The following is a 21,847-nucleotide window of genomic DNA, read 5'->3' as shown; positions in this document are numbered from 1 at the left end:
TCATCTTAGGTTTGTTCAGGTCAGGTCTGAAGGGTGAACCCACCGGGTTGGTCTAGTGATTAACGCGTCTTCCCAAATCAACTGATTTGGAAGTCGAGAGTTACAGCGTTCAAGTCCTAGTAAAGCCAGTTATTTTTACACGGATTTGAATACTAGATGGTGGATACCGGTGTTCTTTGGTGGTTGGGTTTCAATTAACCACACATCTCAGCAATGGTCGAACTGAGAATGTACAAGACTACACTTCATTTACACTCATACATATCATCCTCATTCATCCTCTGAAGAATTATCTAAACGGTAGTTACCAGAGGCTAAACAAGAAAAAGAAAAGAAAAGGTCTGAAGGGTGAACAAAAGGTTTGTAACAGGGTGTTGTACAGTACGTACAATTCAAGTACATATAGTAAAAGTTCCATTGCGGTATTACAGAGGCTGGTAGTTATTTAAAAAAGGCTGGTTTTTCTGTTTTCAAAATTCTAGGAAAAACTGGGGCTAAACAGTGATTTGTCAGAACTGCCCAAACAGGTTCATCGAACTCTACAGCACATTTTAAACAATTTCAGTGAAAGTCTCAAGAGGGGCATGGTTAAAGATAAATTTTACCTGTCCTACCCCCACTGGTAAATTCAGCATTCATAATTTCCAATTTAAAAATACAGTACTGTACCATAGAATCAGTAAAACAAACAGTATTGCGTTAAAGTGATCAATCAGATATCCATTAGCCAAATACAGTACAGTAATATTGTATTACTGTCGCGTTAGTGAAAGTGTTTTCATTTTAGTGTTTCTTGCTAAAGTGTATTTTTAAAACAGTGTACTCTCTTAACTCGAGTTCATTTGTAATGAATGATGACGGGCGTCAAAAAGTAACAACTGTCCATGAGTGGTAAAATCCAAATTATCCAAGAACTGGAACAAGGCCTATCAAATTAAGATATTTGCAAAAAACATGGACTTTCTTCATCCACAGTTTCAACAGTATGGAAGAGTCGTGAGAAGAAACTTTTGAAGTACTTTTGTAAAATATTAAACGCAAGCAAAAAAAATCATGCTATGTGACAAAGATGACTTAGATAGTGCCCTCTTATCATGGTTTAAAGTGAAAGTGACAATGTACCTATCAGTGGTCTATTTTTTAAAATGCAGGCTGAAAAATTCTCTATAAATTTTGGCTATGCAGATTTTGTTTGTAGCATTGGATGGTTAGACAATTTTAAAAACAGACAGATTGTTTTTTCAAAGATTAATGGGGAAGCTAACAGCATAGACAGTTCAATTGTGAGCAATTGGGTGAATAATGATTGGGTACTTATTAATCAGATTATAATGAAGAGGACATTTTTAATGCCGAGGAAACTGGCTTGTTTTATTTACAAAACTTGTAAATTTAAAGATGAGAATTGTATTGGTGGGAAACATTCAAAGGTCAAGGTCAATTTTGTTTTGCTCAAATTCGACTGGGACAGAAAAACGGAAACATTTAGTAATAGGGAAATCAAGAAGTTTTAAGAATGTAACTCCCCATGTATAATTCATAAATATCTAATTCTGAAGCATGGAAGACTTCAATGATTTTCAAAGAAGAAATTCATAAATGGGGTTTGGAATTGCAAAAAAATAACAGAAAAATGTTATTATTGATCATCGATAATTGCCCTGCTCATCCATCACTGCATAACTTAAAAACTAATACCACACCAAAACTGCAGCCGATGGATCAGGGTGTTATTCACAGTTTTAAAGTTCATTACAGGCGGTTAAGGCTTTTAAAAGTTATTAAGAACATGGACGAAAAAAAAGAATTCCAAATGACGGTTTTAGACGCTATCAGATTTATGAAGCGAGCTTGGTGAAACATATCACAAGCTACAATTCGAAACAGTTTTAAAAAATCTGGTCTGATTCCACGTCATATTTTGACAGAAGAGTACCATGATGAAGATGATATATTACTCTCAGAATGGATTCAAACTTTTAACTTGACAAAAAAATCAGCCTTTCAAGAATACTCAATAGATGACAATGTACATACTATAGAAATTCTGACTGATGAAGACATTATTACTGAAGTAACTCATAGCCGCGCAGGTGATAGCGAAGCTGAAACTGAAAAAGAAGATGAATCTACTACTATCCCAGTTTTATCAATGATTGATGCCAAAGAATGTTTTAAAAATCAGTGGCATTTAGTGATAATGCCATTAATGTAATAATGTAAGTGATGAATTTTTGGAGTACTTGAATAAACTACAAAACTGTTTTGATGATTACAGGTATAAGATTATTAAACAAACAAAAATAAACAATTATTTTAAGGTTAATTAGTTTGTATGCACAATTAGGTTTTGATGTATTCTGTTAGAATGAAGAAAAAATAGATTAAAATGATTTTTTAGGTTTAATAAACACAGTTTGTTCATAAAAAACGTGTGACATAAAAATTTACCTTCCTCGACGATTTTGATAAGTTTTTGCACATTTATTAACTTTTTTCTTTTGCTAATTGAATGCTAACAGTTTTGGTTAAAAGCAAAACGTATTAGCATCTAAAAATTGTATTACATCTAAATTTTATTTGTTAGTCTATAATACAAAACCCATCGATATTTTATTTTAAAACAGCTTCTTTTTAGGTATAGAGTATATTTTTTGTATTATAATAGACAATGACGGCGTAAATTTTTATGGTTACAAGGTGGCAACTTGGCTATAACAAACATATTTGATCGGCCCTTGAATCTTTTTATAACCAAGTTTTACTGTATTTTCATTTCATTGCTATTTTCATATCCATTATTCAGTCACTAATTTTCCCTTGTCTTTTTCACTTCCCTTACTACCACCTACCACCATCTTTCTGTTTGTCCTTCCTGTCTCTCTTAACAAATCAATGTGAATGTTATCCTTGTCTTAATTCTCTATGTCCTTCTCATGTTAAAAAACAAATTCCAGATGTTTTCTTGTTTTTTTTTTAATTTAAATACTGAGTGATTACTTTCTTCTATAGTTAAATATATTTACCATTAAAAAAAAAATGTAATAATAAATATTCATTTGTACTGTAGGTTCAGTCACTATTTTCAAAACAAATTCAGTAGCATTTTCTTAACTAGACTGTACAGTTGATAGATAAAAAACTTAAATGGACACCAGGTGATAATATCTGGGCAAGAAAGGTTATACCAACGTTGTGTCATGAGATGCACCAGCCAGATCATTAAGATTACTGCAATAAGAATCACTTATCTTCTGCTGTTTGAAAGTTATAAATGTTTGGTATGGGTTGGCACATCAGCCAAAATCCTCCAGCTTCAAAGTAGGGCATTGAGGAATTAAAACATCTTTAATCCTTGGAAAGTTCTAGAACCTTTTATGCATTCAAGGACATATTGTTTGACAGTAAGACTGTTGTTGCTTTTTACATTTGTGAAGTAATGTTATATGTGATGAGGTCAGGATTTTCATTATTGCAACAGAAGTACTTTACCACACAGTCTTTATGCTCATCATTCTGTCTCCTTTGCAAAAAGTCTTCGTATATTGGAAGAAGCTATACAGCTACTTACTTGAATATGTGTCAGAGAAAATAGGGTAGCAGTTAAAAGTGATGCAATAGAAAAGGCAAGTTGAAAAACACCTTTTTGCATAATTTAATTTACAAAAAAAGCTGAATTTTTTAAAAGTAAATTTACTTAAATTACTGATTACTAAATAACTGATTTTATGCCATTATTATTAAATTACTGTTAAATGTTACAATCTTGGTTAAAATTTTTAATTGTAATATTACTGTAATGTAAAGGAATATTAGGATAATTATAATGTTTACCAGCCCTGTTCTTTTTAAGAATGTAGACAAAAAAAGCTAAATAAACAGTTACTTGGAACAAAATTATGTTTGGTGTTAGAGATAGTTTCATGGAGGAAAATTATTGCAAATAGATCAATTTTAAGGTTTAAAATTCTGTCTGGAGGTAGTTTTATGATTGGTAAATCTTTTCATACATTATAATGGTGGTTATATGATAACACAAAAATAATTCTAGCAATGTTTTTATTTATATCATATGATTTTTTAACAATTTTTTTTTATCGAACATTAATTTTTTTAACGTTGAACATTAAGAAAATAGTTTTTTTTTTTTAGTTGGTGAATACAAATGTTACTTAGTTCTCAACCATGAAGTATGATTGATAAACTTTCAGCATCATGAATTTGCAAAACTTAATACTTTAGGTACTGTAATGATCAAAATCTGTACTGACTATTTTTCTTTGGCTGTAGACAGATAAATGAGTTAGAAGAATTATTAAATGTAAATAATTATTAAATAGGCATTTAGAAGAACAGAAAAATAAATATTAAACAAAAGAGTCTTAAGAAGAGGTCAACTATAATTGAGGAAAGATAACCCAATTAAAGCTTGAAGAAATGGAATTAAAGAAGAGATTGTATAGATCAAAATAGAATTTTAAAACAGAACAGTGGGTTAAAACAGAAAAATAATTTAGTAAAAGGATTGCAATTGAAAAACAGTAAATTATCAGCAATTCCAAAACTGTGCACCGCGGCCTTTTCACAAGGGCACTGTGAAATATTGTAAAAGCTTCATAATTAATTGAACTAAGACATTTATAATTATTAATTTAATGTTAATAAACTAAAAAAAATAATGAAGATACACAAGTTTTATTTATTTTTATCCCACCTACGAGTAGTCATACTTTTACTTACAGTAGGGCACCATGGAAAAATTTTAATTGAAAAAGGGTGCAACTCGGAAAAGTTTGGGAACCACTGGTAGATTATGAACTGGTTGAAATATATGAGTTTCATCCAGAAGAGGAATACCATTAGAAAAAAGCAATTGGAAAAGTAGCTTTTTTATTATTGTTATTGAACCTTCACTTATATTCACTCCATAAACTTGAAAATTTGATGGTAAATTTTGTATGACTTAACATTTCTTCCATTCAAAAACTTTATTAATTATATTTCATGACTGGTTGTCCAATCAGTTGTTTTAACCCAGTAACTGGTGTGTAGTGATATTCAGGATAAATATAAACAAAAAACTTGATATTGCATTGTATGTGCAGCTTGACATCACCAGGTGCACAGGAAATATACAAAGATTGATGTAAACAGGCCTTCAGTGTGTATCATCATCTGATATTTTTCCTGGCAGCATGTCCCTTACTTCAGTGCTGTCTCCCATCTATTTCTTTCCCAAGCCTGCTTCACTATAAATAGTTATGCATTTTTTTTTAGAAGCTATACACATTTGTGGGATACGATAGTTCTAAAAAATTCATAAATATGAAAATATTTAACACTAATGTTTATTTTGATTTCATTTTTGCAGAAAAAAATAAAATTTACATTTGGAAACAAAATTCTGAAGAAATAAAAGTGTGGTTTACCTTAGAAAAAGGTTCAATAAAACAGAATGTAAATGTTCTTGTTAATGGTTTAAAATTTTCTGTCGAATTAAAAGGAATTGTTTTGTTAAAAGGGATACTTTTTCATCACATAGATAATGACCTTACAACTTGGACTTTGGAAGAAACCAGGTAATGTGGTTTTTTATGAATTTGTCATTATCTAGAATTTGTTTATGAATTTTTAGTGTTCATATAGTAGAAAGTTAATGTAAAACCAGGGGAAGTAGAATAGAAGAGAAAATTTTCTTCACCATAAAATTGAACACAATTTTTGTTTCATCAGATATCATCATCAATATGATTTAAATATTTTTTCTCTTAACAATTTTTTACTTGATAATAGTAATAATTAAGAAAGAGTATTATCAATAAAATTGTACAATATATGGCACTGGACAGTTGTCTTATGAATAAAGTGAAATAACTTTAGTGTACTGGTGAAAGTAAAGATAAAAGTTTTTATAAACATGGACATTATTTGAATAAAAATTCTTTCTTTTGAATTACAGCTAGTAGAGACTTTTGCTCTGATTATTAGAGAAAAGTTAATGAAGTGAAGTGGTGAGAATTTACAGTAAAGACAATTAAGTTATACAACGCAATTGTGATAGAATACAGATAGACATTCAAGGGATTTTTGATAAAGTGGAGAAACATTTTTGTGTAAACAGGAAAATTATATAACCAGTTTTGTAACAATTTTTAAACAGTTATATAATTGTAATTTTAAATACATCTAATTCTAATGGTTATTAAAACATTTATTCTCTAACATGGTAGCAGTCTGGATTGTATTAATAAAAAATGTAAAAATTAATATTAAGTGGTATTGAAAGTTAAAAAGAAGAAAACTTGTAGTAAAAGAAAATTTTTATTTTTTGATTATTAAAAGCTTAACAAAATGGTGTACATGAGAATAGATGATTTTGTGATACAGTTTTTTTTATGGAACTGAGAATTCAAACTAGAAAAAAGAATTCTTAAATTTCTTGAGTTTAAAGATTGTAAATATGTTGCTACAAGAGAACGGAGATGTAGATAATATTAATGTTTGGAAAGCAGCTGATATTAAAGCTACTAACTACATCTATAATGCCATCTCAAATAAGCAACTGGAATATATCAATGGACTTGATTCAGTATGTAAAAGTATGAGAAAGTATGATGAAATATATTTGAAAGTATCTATGACATTACAAATATTATGTAGAAATGATCTTGAAAATATCAAACTGAAAAATTTTTCAGAAGTGTTGTCATCTTTTGATGATTTTAAAAAAAGCAATAAACGGAACTCAAAACAACTGGTGCAAAATTCACAGAATAGGAGAAACTCAAGATAGATGTTTGTTTTGTTCCATGTTGAGCCGTCCGGTGTTGCGATCTAGTGGGTGCTAGCGCTCACCAGCGAATTAGGCTCATACAATCATTCTGCGTTAGAATCCCGTACAGTGCAGTCGTGTTTTTATTTCAGTCCAAGGGGAGTCATAGTTTGTTGATAATGTTTAAGTTCAATTGTGACTAAAGTGCCATAGATTCTTAAGTTTAATGTAACTATTGTATTCAATCAAAATGTCAAGGGTGACAAGAAATTAAATATAGCAATTCAAGAAGAACATAGCATTGCTTCATATCATCATCTACCATTTCATAAAAAATACAGCCCACACTAGCTCTAAATTCTACCATATCTCTTTATGGTCCTTTGTCGCCGGATCGAGGGACAGGATCGTCAAGTTGTCGGATTGGTTGAAGGATTCACAAGGCAGGATTCGTAAGGTCGGATCAAGCAGTATTTATAATTTCTTTATAAGCAGTGTTAAATAAAATTATTGATGTTTCATAAAAATCGTGTAAAGACTAATTACATAGAACAGTGTATTTAAAATATATAACAGTGTATAAAATTAAATGTATTGAAATGGATTGTAACTGGCAGTTACTCACAGGACTAAAACGAGAACTGGTATGTGAAGCAGACTTCAATACCGGTTTTGCTAAGCTTCTTTGTTAGAACTGTATGGCGTACGCACACCTCACGCTCGCAGTTCAAGTTTCGTATTGTTCATTGACCTGAAGATAGGCCGATGCCAGCTGATAAAATCGTATCGAATATATATTCAAGCTATCTTGTTCATTCAACATTAGTCATAGACAATAATCTAACAATATTACTTTGTATTCAACCTTATCTACTTTTACTAGTATTATTTTTAATAATTTAATTTCTTATAAATTTAATATCATCTCTGTTAATATTGTAATTCCAGTAAAAATGGAATTTAAAGATTTAATTAAGAAATGAGGCATTGTGAAAAACTGCATAGCAAAATTATAAATATTCATTAATAATTTAATTTCGTATCAGATGATTATGATTTGTTCACTATAAAATTCAATAAACTATTAGAATACGAAAAAACATTTTTTGAAGTTCAGTCTGAAATAGAATTGCATAAAGATGCAACAGATAAAGATGTAGAGGATAGGGACATATATGATAGCATTTTTATAAACTTAAATTAAAACATAAAAAAACTAGAAAATGTTTTCAAAAATTTCAGACATAGTTGAGTAAAATAAAATAATTAAAAAAACCCAATCAAATTACATTAAAATTTATTCTAATTGAGCCCTTTCATGGTGATGTGAGAGCATGGCATAAATATTTTGATCTTTTTAATAGTTTAGTTCATAACCGCCAAGAATTTTCCGATGTTGAAAGATTTTATTACCTTACAAATTTCTTAAGGTATAATGATTTAGATGTAATAAAAACTTTATCAGTAACATCTGAAAATTATGAAACTGCCATAAACTTACTTAAGGCTCAAACAACAAATGACTACAAGACGTGACATGACAACAAACAACTAATTGTAGCTAAACATGCTATGGAAATTATTAATCTAAAACCATTAAAAAAGGAAAATCTGAAAATTTATCTAAATTCATTGATCAAATTAATTCAAATATTAATGCATTGAAGAATCTAAATATTGATTATTTAGAATTTATTATATATAATACAACTCATTTCTTAATACATTTCTCATAGGTTTCATTTTATATTTCTCATAACAGAACAACTCATTTCTTTCTAAGCAACTCTTTTGCTTAGAATGTAAGCGTAAACTACTTGAATCCACTGACATGATTCAATGTAATGAAAAGGTACAGCCTGGTAACGTAGGTTTTAGCAGCAAAAAATATGATTATTCAAAACCTAGTTCTAGTAAAAATGCATTTTACGTAAATAATTCTAATCATTTTATGTGCGCATTATGTAAAACTAGCAACTATAAATTGTGTCAGTGTGATAAATTTTTAAGTTATAATGTTAATGAAAAGAAAAATTTTGTATTTCAAAAAAAATTATGTCTTAATTGTTTAAGTAAACAGCATATTGTGAAAAATTGTCAAAGCAATCGTAAAAGTAAAAAATGTTCACGAAAGCGTCATACGCTAATTCATTTAGATAGAAAGCTGCAAGAGCCAGCAATTAAATCTTCTAAGCCAAATCAAGCTCCTTCAGCTAATAGTTCATACTGTACTTTAAAATCAGAACCTAACAAGTCTGTTTTACTTGCAACAGCTGTAGTTAATGTAAAAGATAAAAAAGGTAATTTCATCCAAGCCTGGGTGTTACTTGATTCCGCTTCAATAATTTCATTTTGTACTGAAAGGTTTTCTGCTAAATTTGGGCTTCAAACCAAACCTGTTTTTATGCCGATCACAGGTATTAGTAATGTTATTACTAAATCTAAGCTAAGTATTGATTTAAATAATATAAATATTTTAATTTAAAATGTCATGTACTGCCATCTATTACAGGTCTGTTACCTAATGATTTTGTAAATGTAACTGGCTGGGAAATTCCTTCTCAACTTTTTCTTGTCGATCCTAATTTTAATATTCCTGGGCAAATCGACATTCTTCTAGGTGCTCAATATTGTTTTCATTACTTAAACCTGTTCAATTAATTCATAATTCTAATCATATCATACTTCAAGAAACTCATCTTGGTTTCATAGTCTCTGGTCAAATCCCTACTAATCCTAGTACACGGAAAAACAATTCAGATTCAATATCATTTTTTGTTAGCAATGAACAGCTTTCCTCTCAATTAGAGTCCTTTTGGAGATCTGAAGAGATCGAAGATCGTTTACCTATTAAGGAGGAATCTTTCTACGAAAAACATTTCATTGAAAATACCTTTCGTGATGACAAAGGCAGATTTGTTGTATCTCTTCCTCGTAAGGAAAACTGCGCTTTAGGAGATTCTTATGAAAATGCAAGGCATCGTTTCAATTTGTTACATCGTAGATTTCAGAAAAACGCTAAACTTAAGGAAAATTACTACCATTTCATGAAAGAATGTCAAGAATTAGATCACATGCAACATGTAGATTCATCTCAGTGTAAGACTCCATCTGAAACTTTTTATTTGCCCCACCAAGCAGTATTTCATGAATCTTCCACCACTACCAAAACCAGTGTAGTATTTAACGGTAGTGCAAAAACATCAAACAGCCGATCAAACAATTCAATTCTTGCTACAGGTCCAGTAGTACAGTAATATTTATTTTCAATTATAATTTGGTTTAGAACTCATGGCTACGTGCTATCGGGAGATATTCCAAAGATGTATCAACAAATTTGCATCAATCCTCGAGTTTTTCCATTACAAAGAATCCTCTGGTACAATAACAATAAGTCATCAGTCATTCCATACAACTTACAAACAGTTACTTACAGTTTAGCCCCTTCAAGTTTTCTAATCACAAGATGTTGTTTGATTGTTATTTCCAATCAAAATGAAGCCTCTTTTCCTTAAGCTTGTCAAGTAATTAAGCAAGATCTTTTATGTCGATGATCTGCTCACTGGTTGTGACAACATCGATCAGTTGAAACAGTTATATAATGATATTTCGTTATTGCTTAACAAATACGGACTTTTGCTGCTTAAATGTCAAATTTTCCTTCATCAAATTAGACAAAGATGAAAATATCAAAACTCTTAGATTGTCTTGGGATTCTCAAGGTGATGATTTCATTTATCAAAGCAAACCAAAAGATAAGATAATAATACTTCACCAAACATTCTGTTTTATCAATTATTTCTTCATTGTTCGATCCTTTGGGTCTACTTGCTCCTGCAATCATTCCATTTAAAGTGTTCATACTTAAGTTATGGTGCGCTAACCTTAAATGGGTTGAAGTTCTTCCTGTTCCACTAGCTGAAAAATGGAATTCTCTGTATTCTCAGCAAAATTATTTAAGTAAGAGTTATCAATTGCATGGATTTTGTGATGAAAGTAGCAGCACATATGGTGCTTGTCTTTTCATCAGATCTGTTGATAGTAATGAACACGTTGAAATCCACTTGCTTTGTTCAAAATCTAGAGTTGCTTCTGTCAAGCAAATCTCTATTCCAAAGCAAAGAGTTGAACGCCACTCTTCTGTTGTCTCATTTATTCAATAAGGTTAAGTGTATTTTAGGTGTAAGATTTTTCTATCCATTTTTGGTCGGATTCTAAAGTAGTACTTTACTGTTTGTTATCGCTTTCTAATCGATGGAAGATATTTGTTGCAAATAGAGTTTGCATACTTGTGGAAGCACATTCCTTCAAGGGATAAACCTGCAGACGTCTTGTCATGAGGTTGTATACCGGATGTATTAACCTCGTTACAATTTTGGTGGAATGGTCCATCGTTTCTGAAACAAGATGAGGACTCTGGCCATCCAATCTGCCTATTATTTATATGATTCCGCCAGATTCACTCAAGGAAGAGAAGAAGTCTAGCAAAACTAATGTGTTTACAGCTGCTCTTCAAACAACAGAAACTTTAGAACTTTCAAAACGATTTTCTTTGTTCGTACGAACATTAAACATATTTTCATATTGTCATCGTTTCATTTATAATTGTATATTGTCAGATCTTTCTCCGGAAGAAATCAATTTCATGCTGGAAATTCTTATTCATCAAACACAAGAATTGTATTTTACTAAAGAATTAAGTGAGTTAAGGAAAAATGCTGCTGTGTCAAGGAAAAGCAAATTAGTTTCTGTTAACCCATTTTTGGATCAAAATGGTATCATTCGTGTCGGAGGTCGTTTAAGTTTTACAAACTTGTCTTTAAATGCTAAACATCGTGTAGTTTTAAGTCGTCATAATCATCTCACTTGATTGATTATTTCTCATGAACATTTAAGATTATCCCATGGAGGATTACAGTTAATCCATTCTTCACTTAGGCAGAAATATTGGATTATCAACTCTAATCATAATTCGCTCTGTCCTTCATAAATGTTTAACTTGTTTTCGCTTTAGAGCAGAGTCAGTTACTCGGTCAACTGCCAAAAGAAAGAGTCACAATTTCCAGACCATTCCCATCAACTGGTGTTGATTATGCTGGCCCAATACTTATCCGTCATGGTGGGTGGCGTACTCAATCTACTAATCCTTTCACTATTAAGGCTTAATTCGCAATTTTTGTATGTCTCAGCACCAAGGCAGTACACCTTGAACTTGTAACTGATATATCTACAGAAAGTTTTATAGCTGCCCTTCAAAAATTTGTAGGATGCCAAGGATTGCCTTCTCATATTTTTTCTGATAATGGAAAAAACTTATGCAGTACAAATCGTTATCTTCAAGAAATGTATGATTTTCTTAAAACCGATACTGCTAGTTCCAAAATTAAATCTTTCTGCACCTCAAACAACATAAAGTGGTCTTTCATTCCTACATACTCTCCTAATTGGGGTGGTTTGTGGGAAGATGCTGTGAAGAGCATGAAGTTCATCTACGAAGAGTTATGGGAAATTCCGTTCTAAATTACAAAGAGTTATCCACTTAGTTAATCCAGATAGAAGCATGTTTAAACTCCAGACCATTGTACTTACCATCATCTGATACATCTGATCCAGCTTCACTTACTCCTGAACATTTTCTAATCTTCGCTCCATTAACTTCCTTACCTGATCCTGATTTCTCAGGCATTAATGTAAATAAGCTTACTAGGTGGCAGCTTATACAAAGAATATTGAAAGACTTTTGGAGAGCATGATCTATCGATTATTTACATCCCTTGTAGCAGAGGAACAAATGTAAAATTTCAAATAATAACATTTGTGTTGGCAATGTAGTTATAATTAAAGAAAGTAATCTTCCTCCACTGATGTGGAAATTAGGAATAATTGTTGAAGTGTATCCAGGTAACGATGGATTAGTTGATGTGAAAACTAATAACACGATAGTAAAAAGAACTATTAATAAATTGATTGTTCTTCCAAATTTAAATACTTGCAGTGACATCCCGAATGTAATCAATGAGATTTATTTAACGTCCTCCTAATGTATTTGTTTATTTCAATTTATTTTGGTTGTAAGCTTTGCCTGTATTAATATTGGGTTTGTTGAGTTAACTTTAATTTTTATACTGTCAAAGTTTATGTAATTATTTTATGTAATACTCTTTATTTGCATATTAAGTTTTATTTCATGTGATGCATCACAGAATTATAATTGGTGGGCGGTGTGTTCTGTTTCACGTCGAGCTGTTCAGTGCTGCGATCTAGTGGGTGCTAGGGCTCACCAGCCAATTAAGCTCTTATGATCATTCAACGTCAGAATCCCGCGCAGTGCAGTCGTGTTTTCATTTCAGTCCAAGGGGACTCATAGTTTCTTGATAATGTTCATGTTCAATTATGACTAAAGTGTTATACATTCTTAAGTTTAATGTAACTATTGTAATTCAATCAAAATGTCAAGGGTGACAAGAAATTAAATATAACGATTCAAGAAGAACATAGTGTTGCTTCATTTCATTATCTACCATCTCATCAAAAATACTGTCCACCGTAGCTCTAAATTCTATCAATGTTGAAAGCACTTCTACCATCTTATAGTTATATTTGAGGTTTAATTGATGTATATTATCTGAAGAAGTTAGAATAGTTGAATATGTGAAAAGTAAAGTAAAGTTGCAATCTATTGAATCTATCAAGTGGAGGAAACCGAAGGACGTTTTCATAAATCAAGTGCAGTTTCTACTGATTCGAAAGGAAAACGTTTTCATTGTGATAGTCAGTTATCTGAAAAAACAAAGTTTGTTATTTTCTGCATGGAAATTGATGAGAATGTGATGGACAAAATCAAGAATGGTCATTTTGCTAAGGAAATCTGTAACATGGAAACAGTCAAAGTAAAATGGTCAATGAATAATCATGGTCATAAAAAGGAATTTTGTGTCAATGGGAATTATTTTATTACTGAAGTAAATACATCGGAGATAAATAATAATAAAAATATATTAGATAAAAATTAGATAAATTGGATATTGTAAATTATAACTTTTTCAATAAATATTAAGTTTTGGACAAACCAATTGATATAAAATTAGGAGATGGTCATATATAACTGCCAAAAAAAAATAGTCAAAATGAATGCAGTATTTCAAGTTTTTTTTTTTTTTTTTTTGTCTTCAGTCATTTGACTGGCTTGATGCAGCTCTCCAAGATTCCCTATCTAGTGCTAGTCGTTTCATTTCAGTATACCCTCTACATCCTACATCCCCAACAATTTGTTTTACATACTCCAAACGTGGCCTGCCTACACAATTTTTTCCTTCTACCTGTCCTTCCAATATTAAAGCGACTATTCCAGGATGCCTTAGTATGTGGCCTAATAAGTCTGTCTCTTCTTTTAACTATATTTTTCCAAATGCTACTTTCTTCATCTATTTGCCGCAATACCTCTTCATTTGTCACTTTATCCACCCATCTGATTTTTAACATTCTCCTATAGCACCACATTTCAAAAGCTTCTAATCTTTTCTTCTCAGATACTCCGATTGTCCAAGTTTCACTTCCATATAAAGCGACACTCCAAACATACACTTTCAAAAATCTTTTCCTGACATTTAAATTAATTTTTGATGTAAACAAATTATATTTCTTACTGAAGGCTCGTTTAGCTTGTGCTATTCGGCATTTTATATCGCTCCTGCTTCGTCCATCTTTAGTAATTCTACTTCCCAAATAACAAAATTCTTCTACCTCCATAAACTTTTCTCCTCCTATTTTCACATTCAGTGGTCCATCTTTGTTATTTCTACTACATTTCATTACTTTTGTTTTGTTCTTGTTTATTTTCATGCGATAGTTTTTGTGTAGGACTTCATCTATGCCGTTCATTGTTTCTTCTAAATCCTTTTTACTCTCGGCTAGAATTACTATATCATCAGCAAATCGTAGCATCTTTATCTTTTCACCTTGTACTGTTACTCCGAATCTAAATTGTTCTTTAACATCATTAACTGCTAGTTCCATGTAAAGATTAAAAAGTAACGGCGATAGGGAACATCCTTGTCGGACACCCTTTCTTATTAGGGCTTCTTTCTTATGTTCTTCAATTGTTATTGTTGCTGTTTGGTTCCTGTACATGTTAGCAATTGTTCTTCTATCTCTGTATTTGAACCCTAATTTTTTTAAAATGCTGAACATTTTATTCCAGTCTACATTATCGAAAGCCTTTTCTAGGTCTATAAACGCCAAGTATGTTGGTTTGTTTTTCTTTAATCTTCCTTCTACTATTAATCTGAGGCCTAAAATTGCTTCCCTTGTCCCTATACTTTTCCTGAAACCAAATTGGTCTTCTCCTAACACTTCTTCCACTCTCCTCTCAATTCTTCTGTATAAAATTCTAGTTAAGATTTTTGATGCATGACTAGTTAAACTAATTGTTCTGTATTCTTCACATTTATCTGCCCCTGCTTTCTTTGGTATCATAACTATAACACTTTTTTTTAAGTCTGATGGAAATTCCCCATTTTCATAAATATTACACACCAGTTTGTATAATCTATCAATCGCTTCCTCACCTGCACTGCGCAGTAATTCTACAGGTATTCCGTCTATACCAGGAGCCTTTCTGCCATTTAAATCGTTTAATGCTCTCTTAAATTCAGATCTCAGTATTGTTTCTCCCATTTCATCCTCCTCAACTTCCTCTTCTTCCTCTATAACACCATTTTCTAATTCATTTCCTCCGTATAACTCTTCAATATATTCCACCCATCTATCGACTTTACCTTTCGTATTATATATTGGTGTACCATCTTTGTTTAACACATTATTACATTTTAATTTATGTACCCCAAAATTTTCCTTAACTTTCCTGTATGCTCCATCTATTTTACCAATGTTCATTTCTCTTTCCACTTCTGAACACTTTTCTTTAATCCACTCTTCTTTCACCAGTTTGCACATCCTGTTTATAGCATTTCTTAATTTCCGATAGTTCCTTTTACTTTCTTCATCACTAGCATTCTTATATTTTCTACGTTCATCCATCAGCTGCAATATATCGTCTGAAACCCAAGGTTTTCTACCGGTTCTCTTTATTCCGCCTAAGTTTGCTTCTGCTGATTTAAGAATTTCCTTTTTAACATTCTCCCATTCTTCTTCTACATTTTCTACCTTATCTTTTTTACTCAGACCTCTGCGATGTCCTCCTCAAAAATCTTCTTTACCTCCTCTTCCTCAAGCTTCTCTAAATTCCACCGATTCATCTGACACCTTTTCTTCAGGTTTTTAAACCCCAATCTACATTTCATTATCACCAAATTATGGTCGCTATCAATGTCTGCTCCAGGGTAAGTTTTGCAGTCAACGAATTGATTTCTAAATCTTTGCTTAACCATGATATAATCTATCTGATACCTTGCAGTATCGCCTGGCTTTTTCCAAGTGTATATTCTTCTATTATGATTTTTAAATTGGGTGTTGGCAATTACTAAATTATACTTCGTGCAAAACTCTATAAGTCGGTCCCCTCTTTCATTCCTTTTGCCCAGCCCGTATTCACCCACTATATTTCCTTCCTTGCCTTCTCCAATGCTTGCATTCCAATCTCCAACTATTATTAAATTTTCATCTCCTTTTACGTGTTTAATTGCTTCATCAATCTCTTCGTATACACCCTCTACCTCATCATCATCATGGGCGCTTGTAGGCATATAGACGTTAACAATCGTTGTCGGTTTAGGTTTTGATTTTATCCTTATTACAATGATTCTATCGCTATGCGTTTTGAAATACTCCACTCTCCTCCCTATCTTCTTGTTCATCACGAAACCTACTCCTGCCTGCCCATTATTTGACGCTGAGTTAATTACTCTAAAATCACCTGACCAAAAGTCGCCTTCCTCTTCCCACCGAACCTCACTAATTCCTACTATATCCACATTTGTCCTACCCATTTCCCTTTTTAAATTTTCTAGCCTACCAACCTTTTTTAAGCTTCTAACATTCCACGCTCCGACTCGTAGAATGTTATTTTTTAATTTTCTGGTGACCCCTTCCTTAGTAGTCCCCACCCGGAGATCCGAACGGGGGACTATTTTACCTCCGGAATATTTTACCAAGGAAGGCGCCTCCATTATTGCTATGTGAAAATGCAGAGAGCCACATTTTCTTGGGGAAAAAAAGCAGCTGTAGTTTTCCATTGCTTTCAGCTGCGCAGTACTCAGAGGACTGAGTGATGTTGATACGGCCGTTTAAGTCGTCCTGACTCACGCCCCTAACAACTACTGAAAGAGCTGCTGCCCTCTTTCAGGAATCATTCCTTAGTCTGGCTCTCAACAGATACCTCTCCGATATGGTTGCACCTTCGGTCCAGCTACTCTGTATCCCTGAGCACTCAAGTTTATTCAAGTTTATGGAAATAATAGTGAAGTGACTTTGTTTAACGTTTTTTATGTAAAAGAAATGAAACAAGATTTTATAAGCTATTCTAACGTAATGATAAAAAATAAAATAGTATCACGTGGCAATGTTTCTAAAATTTATAATCAGAATAGGGAATTAATAGCTATCGCTGTAAAGGAAGATAATTTGTATCGTATGAGTTATGTTTTCTTATAAACAAATTAAAAGAATTGTAAACTATTCTAATAGTTATAAGTTTAGTAAATAATGAAAGTAAAAAAAAATAGCATCCTACATTAGGATATATAAATTTAAATTAATACTTTATGCAAAACTGAATTATTAATTGTTGTACTGAAAGTTATTGAATCAGAATACATGAAATGCACAGTATGTATAAAAAGTAAATTCATAACTTATCTTTTGAAAATAAGAGAAAATAAGCCAAAGGAATTTTAGAAATTATTCATACTGATTCAAATGGGCCTTATGAAACAGTAGGCAGTTATTGTGAAAATATTTTTTATAATTCATAGACGATTATTCTAAACTAACAAAAGTTTATTGTATTAAATCTAAGTTTGAAGTTTGTAATTGTTTAATAGATTATGTCAGTGTAGTAGAAAATTTGACTGGTAAAAGAATAAAAAATCTAATATTTGATAATGATAAAAAATATTTGAATGCAAATGTGTATCAGTTTGTTGGAAAGAAGGGTATACGTTTGATTCCATACCAACCTTATACTCAAGTTAAATGGAGTAGCAGAAAGATACAATAGATCAATTATAGATATGGCTAGGTTTTTGTTGGCCAAAGCAAAAGTTAATAATATTTATTGGCCAGCAGTGATTAAAACAGTAACTTACTTGAAAAAGAGTTGAACACCTTGTGAAATATTTTTTGGTGAAAAACCTAGTACCAAGTTTTTAAAATTGTGTGGAAGTTGAGTTCCTGTAAGAATAGTACAGGCAATTTGTCATCAAAATATGCTGCATTTGAAAATCCTTACCTACCAATTGATCTTTTGTCCATGCGTTAGGGGTGATGAGGGAAGCTTAACTCCAGATTTTTAACATCCCCCTCTATAAATCTATTAAATCTATTTCATAGATTTTTGAAAAACTCAAAAAGTTTTTTAATGCGTTTTTCTCTGAATCTATGCATTTTAGAGAAAAGTTTTTCAAACAAAAAATGTAGAGGACATTCTCCTCTACAATTAATGTTTATGAAGTTATGCCGTATAATTTGAAATTTAAATACTAGGTGGCACTGAAGTTGTAAACAAGTAGACCAGTTTCGAACACGTGCCCAATACACAACACTTTCACACTTTTACAAACTACAGCTCCAAAACGGTAAGTCATTCAAGAAAATTGTTTAAATAAAAGTTGTCTGTTTTTTTTTTGTTGAGATTAACAACTTTTCCAAATGTAATTCAGATGAAAAACAATTTTTTCCAGTGAAAATACCGAAAAAATACGTTTTTTCTGCTGTTGCAGAGTGTCTGCAACAGCAGATGGGTAAAAGAGTGTCTGCTGTGAAGTAGACACTCTTTCACCCATCCCGGCCCTGAAACCTTCAAATATCCCTGAAGTCGGTCGTTCCTCTTAACTGTTAATAAATGTAAAAATCGAAGCTTGCACATACACAGCTATATGCATGTTGCACTTCTTTCTTTAATATTTTTAAGATTGCCAACAAATTCTTCAATCTTAACACACAGTCCATTGAACATGCCCAATAGTTAATAACCTCATCAGAGACTATGTCAGTGGAAGCTAATTGAGATTCCAACTTTTGCAATGCTGCAGTCTCAGCTTTTTTAAGGATCTATTTGTTTTTCCTTTATAAACTCCATCATAATCATTACATTTAATTTTATAAATTCCTTACAAATTATTTATTATATATATATATTTTTTTAAATATCTTATACAGTTATTAAGTTTGTTTGCTGGTTTAAATATTTCTTTATTGTAAGTTTTAGAATGTTTTCAATGCTATTATTAGTGTATAAATACTCTATGTATATTTTTTCACTCTTTTGTGTTGTGTTATGGTTGTATAAGGTAGTAGATTAACATTTATACAAACATTATTAATAGAGCAATCAAATACACATGTAATAGCAAAGTTAACAATGAAATAAACATCATAAAACATGTAGTATTTAAAAACAGATATGATGCTACTTTAATTAATAATATTTATAAAAAACAACTATCAAAGCTCAATAACAAAATAACTACCATACAACCAATACATAATAAGCCACTGAACATGGAGTAAAGTTTAAAAATTCAGATTTTATTAAAAACCTTGAAGGTCAAAATATGGCTGAAGAATTCTGTATTGTAAGTGTAAACTAAATGAAGAATCACTTCAGTATTGGAAGATATCTAGAAACAGTGAATTATTAAATATTAATAAATAAAATAATATCTTTTGAAATCTACATTTCAAAAGATATTAAAAATAGATTTTATCAGCCACTTCTTTCCCCCTTCTAACCAGTTCCAACTTACAACATCCCCACCACAATTTGATCTGGCTGACTGTTTACTCTCTACCTGTTTACTAAAATATCCTTACTTTAGCTGTAAATTTATTTATATATCTTTCTTGTATGCTTAATTATGACAACATAGAAATTGATGACTGAAGATGTTACAGAATATATGTTTCGTTATTTAATTAACATGTGCTAGTGTAGTTTCATTATAATTTTTTAGAAAAGCTAACTAATTATCTTTTTTACAGATTAAATGTAATTTTACAAAAGCATGAACAAGGATTAATGTGGAAAGAATTCTTGGTAGATAATAATGATGGAGAAGAGATTCTAGATGAAAGTAGTGTTCAGGAAGCTCATGAACACTTGTCTCATTTATGCTGTGATACAGTGGTAAAGTACATGAAATTTATTAAAAGTGAATTGTTTGTGTAAATTTTGCAGTAATTGTATACTATAGTTTTAGTGTAAGTGTGTAAATTTTATATTTGTGTAAATATGTACATAACATTTTTATATTATTTTGTATATATATTTTGAATTTTATGCTTTAGTGTCTTGTATTTTTACTTTTTTCTTGTAATTTTTACTGTGATTGCCGTTATTTGATTGGAATTAGTTATTAATTATAATATAATGCTAACTCAGTTCTCTCACTTCTTGATGTAACTTCAAGGAAGTGGCCCCAAGTAAACAGTTCCATGGTGAATTTAAACCGTCCCTGCTAATTAATTAAGTGCATTTTATTTTACTATAATTGCTTGTTGCATGCTAATAATATTTTTTAAGAGTGTTATTTCTATGTAATTAATTGTTACCATTTAATGCTTTCATAAATGAAAGGAAGTTCATCCTACAACTCTTCAACAAGTAAGATTATATATGTATACAAACATATGTAGTCAGTTGCTCTAAAATTACTTAACATTTGTTATATCGAGTCACCAGATCATAGGTTAATATTTTTACAGAAATCATTTAATTTAATTTTAATTAAATCATTTAATTTTTTTAGATTTTTATTAATTTAGTTCATCTGGCTTTGGTTGATTTAAAAAAAAAAAAAAACTGTGACTTATTTAGATGTATGCAGTTTTTGTTATGCTAGATATTTTTTTTGTGAATTTTTGAGTGCAGTTTACCTGAATAATCTGAAAATTAAAGTTATTAGTAATTTCTCATTGAAATCTTCCATTTTACATTAAAGCTTTGATAAACATATTTTTCTATTTTTATTGTCACTCACCTCACAACATTACCTGATATATGCACTTCAAATTTGAATATCAATTGTGTAAAATTATTTTATTACTCTGAAGTTTTTTTTATGGAATGACCGATTTTTGACCCCGTCAATGAAAAGAGTGGAAAATTTTACACTGAAATATAGTCACACATTTGACCTTGGACCTTTTTTTAAGGTCATATGAACCATTAGAGATAGTGCTCTACGGGTGATAATGTTATATGAGTTACACATTTTTGGTCATACAATATTCCTCGAATATTTATATTTTAGGCCATTTATCTCACAAACTATGGGAAAGAAAATAAAAATAGCTTTACACTATTGTGTAACACTATCTATGATGGTTAGCTGTATGACCTTCAAAAGAACGTCCAAGATCATATGTGTGACTACTTATTCCAAAGTAAAACTTTTCATTCTTTTCATTGGTAGGCTCAAAAATAGATCATTCCATTTATAAAACATGTTAACCTTGAAATAAGGTCAAGTTACAGGCCAAATCCAAGGTCACCATGAGATGTCCCCCCTCCAATCTAAGTAACTTTTATTTACGTAATATTTTTTGTATTGTGCATATTTTACGAGAAAATTCCCTGGGACAATCAAAATGAAACATTATATATATGCAGGTATATATTTTTATTTTTCTAAAGTCAATCTTTCAAGACCCATATCACCTCTGCACTAATAATATAAATTTAAATATATATAATTCAACTTAATCCACCGAAGTGCAGATATAAGCTACATATCTTATTATTGATTATTTGTCATAAAGTAACCGATATAACGCTTACCTTATTTGTGTATTTATATTATTTTTCACAATAGTACTTTCACAGAAACCTGCTCATCAGTTGTGTATAATATTTATAAAATTACGCATTAACGAATTAAAAGATTGTAATTGCAATTA

General features: G+C 31.0%; 1 protein-coding gene across 4 annotated transcripts in view; it reads left to right on the top strand.

Annotated features, from left to right (window-relative positions):
• The window catches only part of LOC142331543 (nudC domain-containing protein 1), a 108,156-nt gene that overhangs the window by 45,085 nt on the left and 41,224 nt on the right, over positions 1–21,847 (top strand). For all 4 annotated transcript variants that reach the window (XM_075377546.1, XM_075377551.1, XM_075377533.1 and 1 more), the window contains 2 exons: positions 5,372–5,579; positions 19,931–20,075. In XM_075377546.1, coding sequence (XP_075233661.1) covers positions 5,372–5,579; positions 19,931–20,075 — 353 coding nt within the window. The remainder of the gene's footprint in view (positions 1–5,371; positions 5,580–19,930; positions 20,076–21,847) is intronic.

The sequence above is a fragment of the Lycorma delicatula genome, chromosome 1, assembly GCF_047948215.1.
Source record: "Lycorma delicatula isolate Av1 chromosome 1, ASM4794821v1, whole genome shotgun sequence".
NCBI classification, from domain to species: Eukaryota; Metazoa; Arthropoda; class Insecta; order Hemiptera; family Fulgoridae; genus Lycorma; species Lycorma delicatula.
This window is presented reverse-complemented; position numbering and strand designations above follow the sequence as displayed.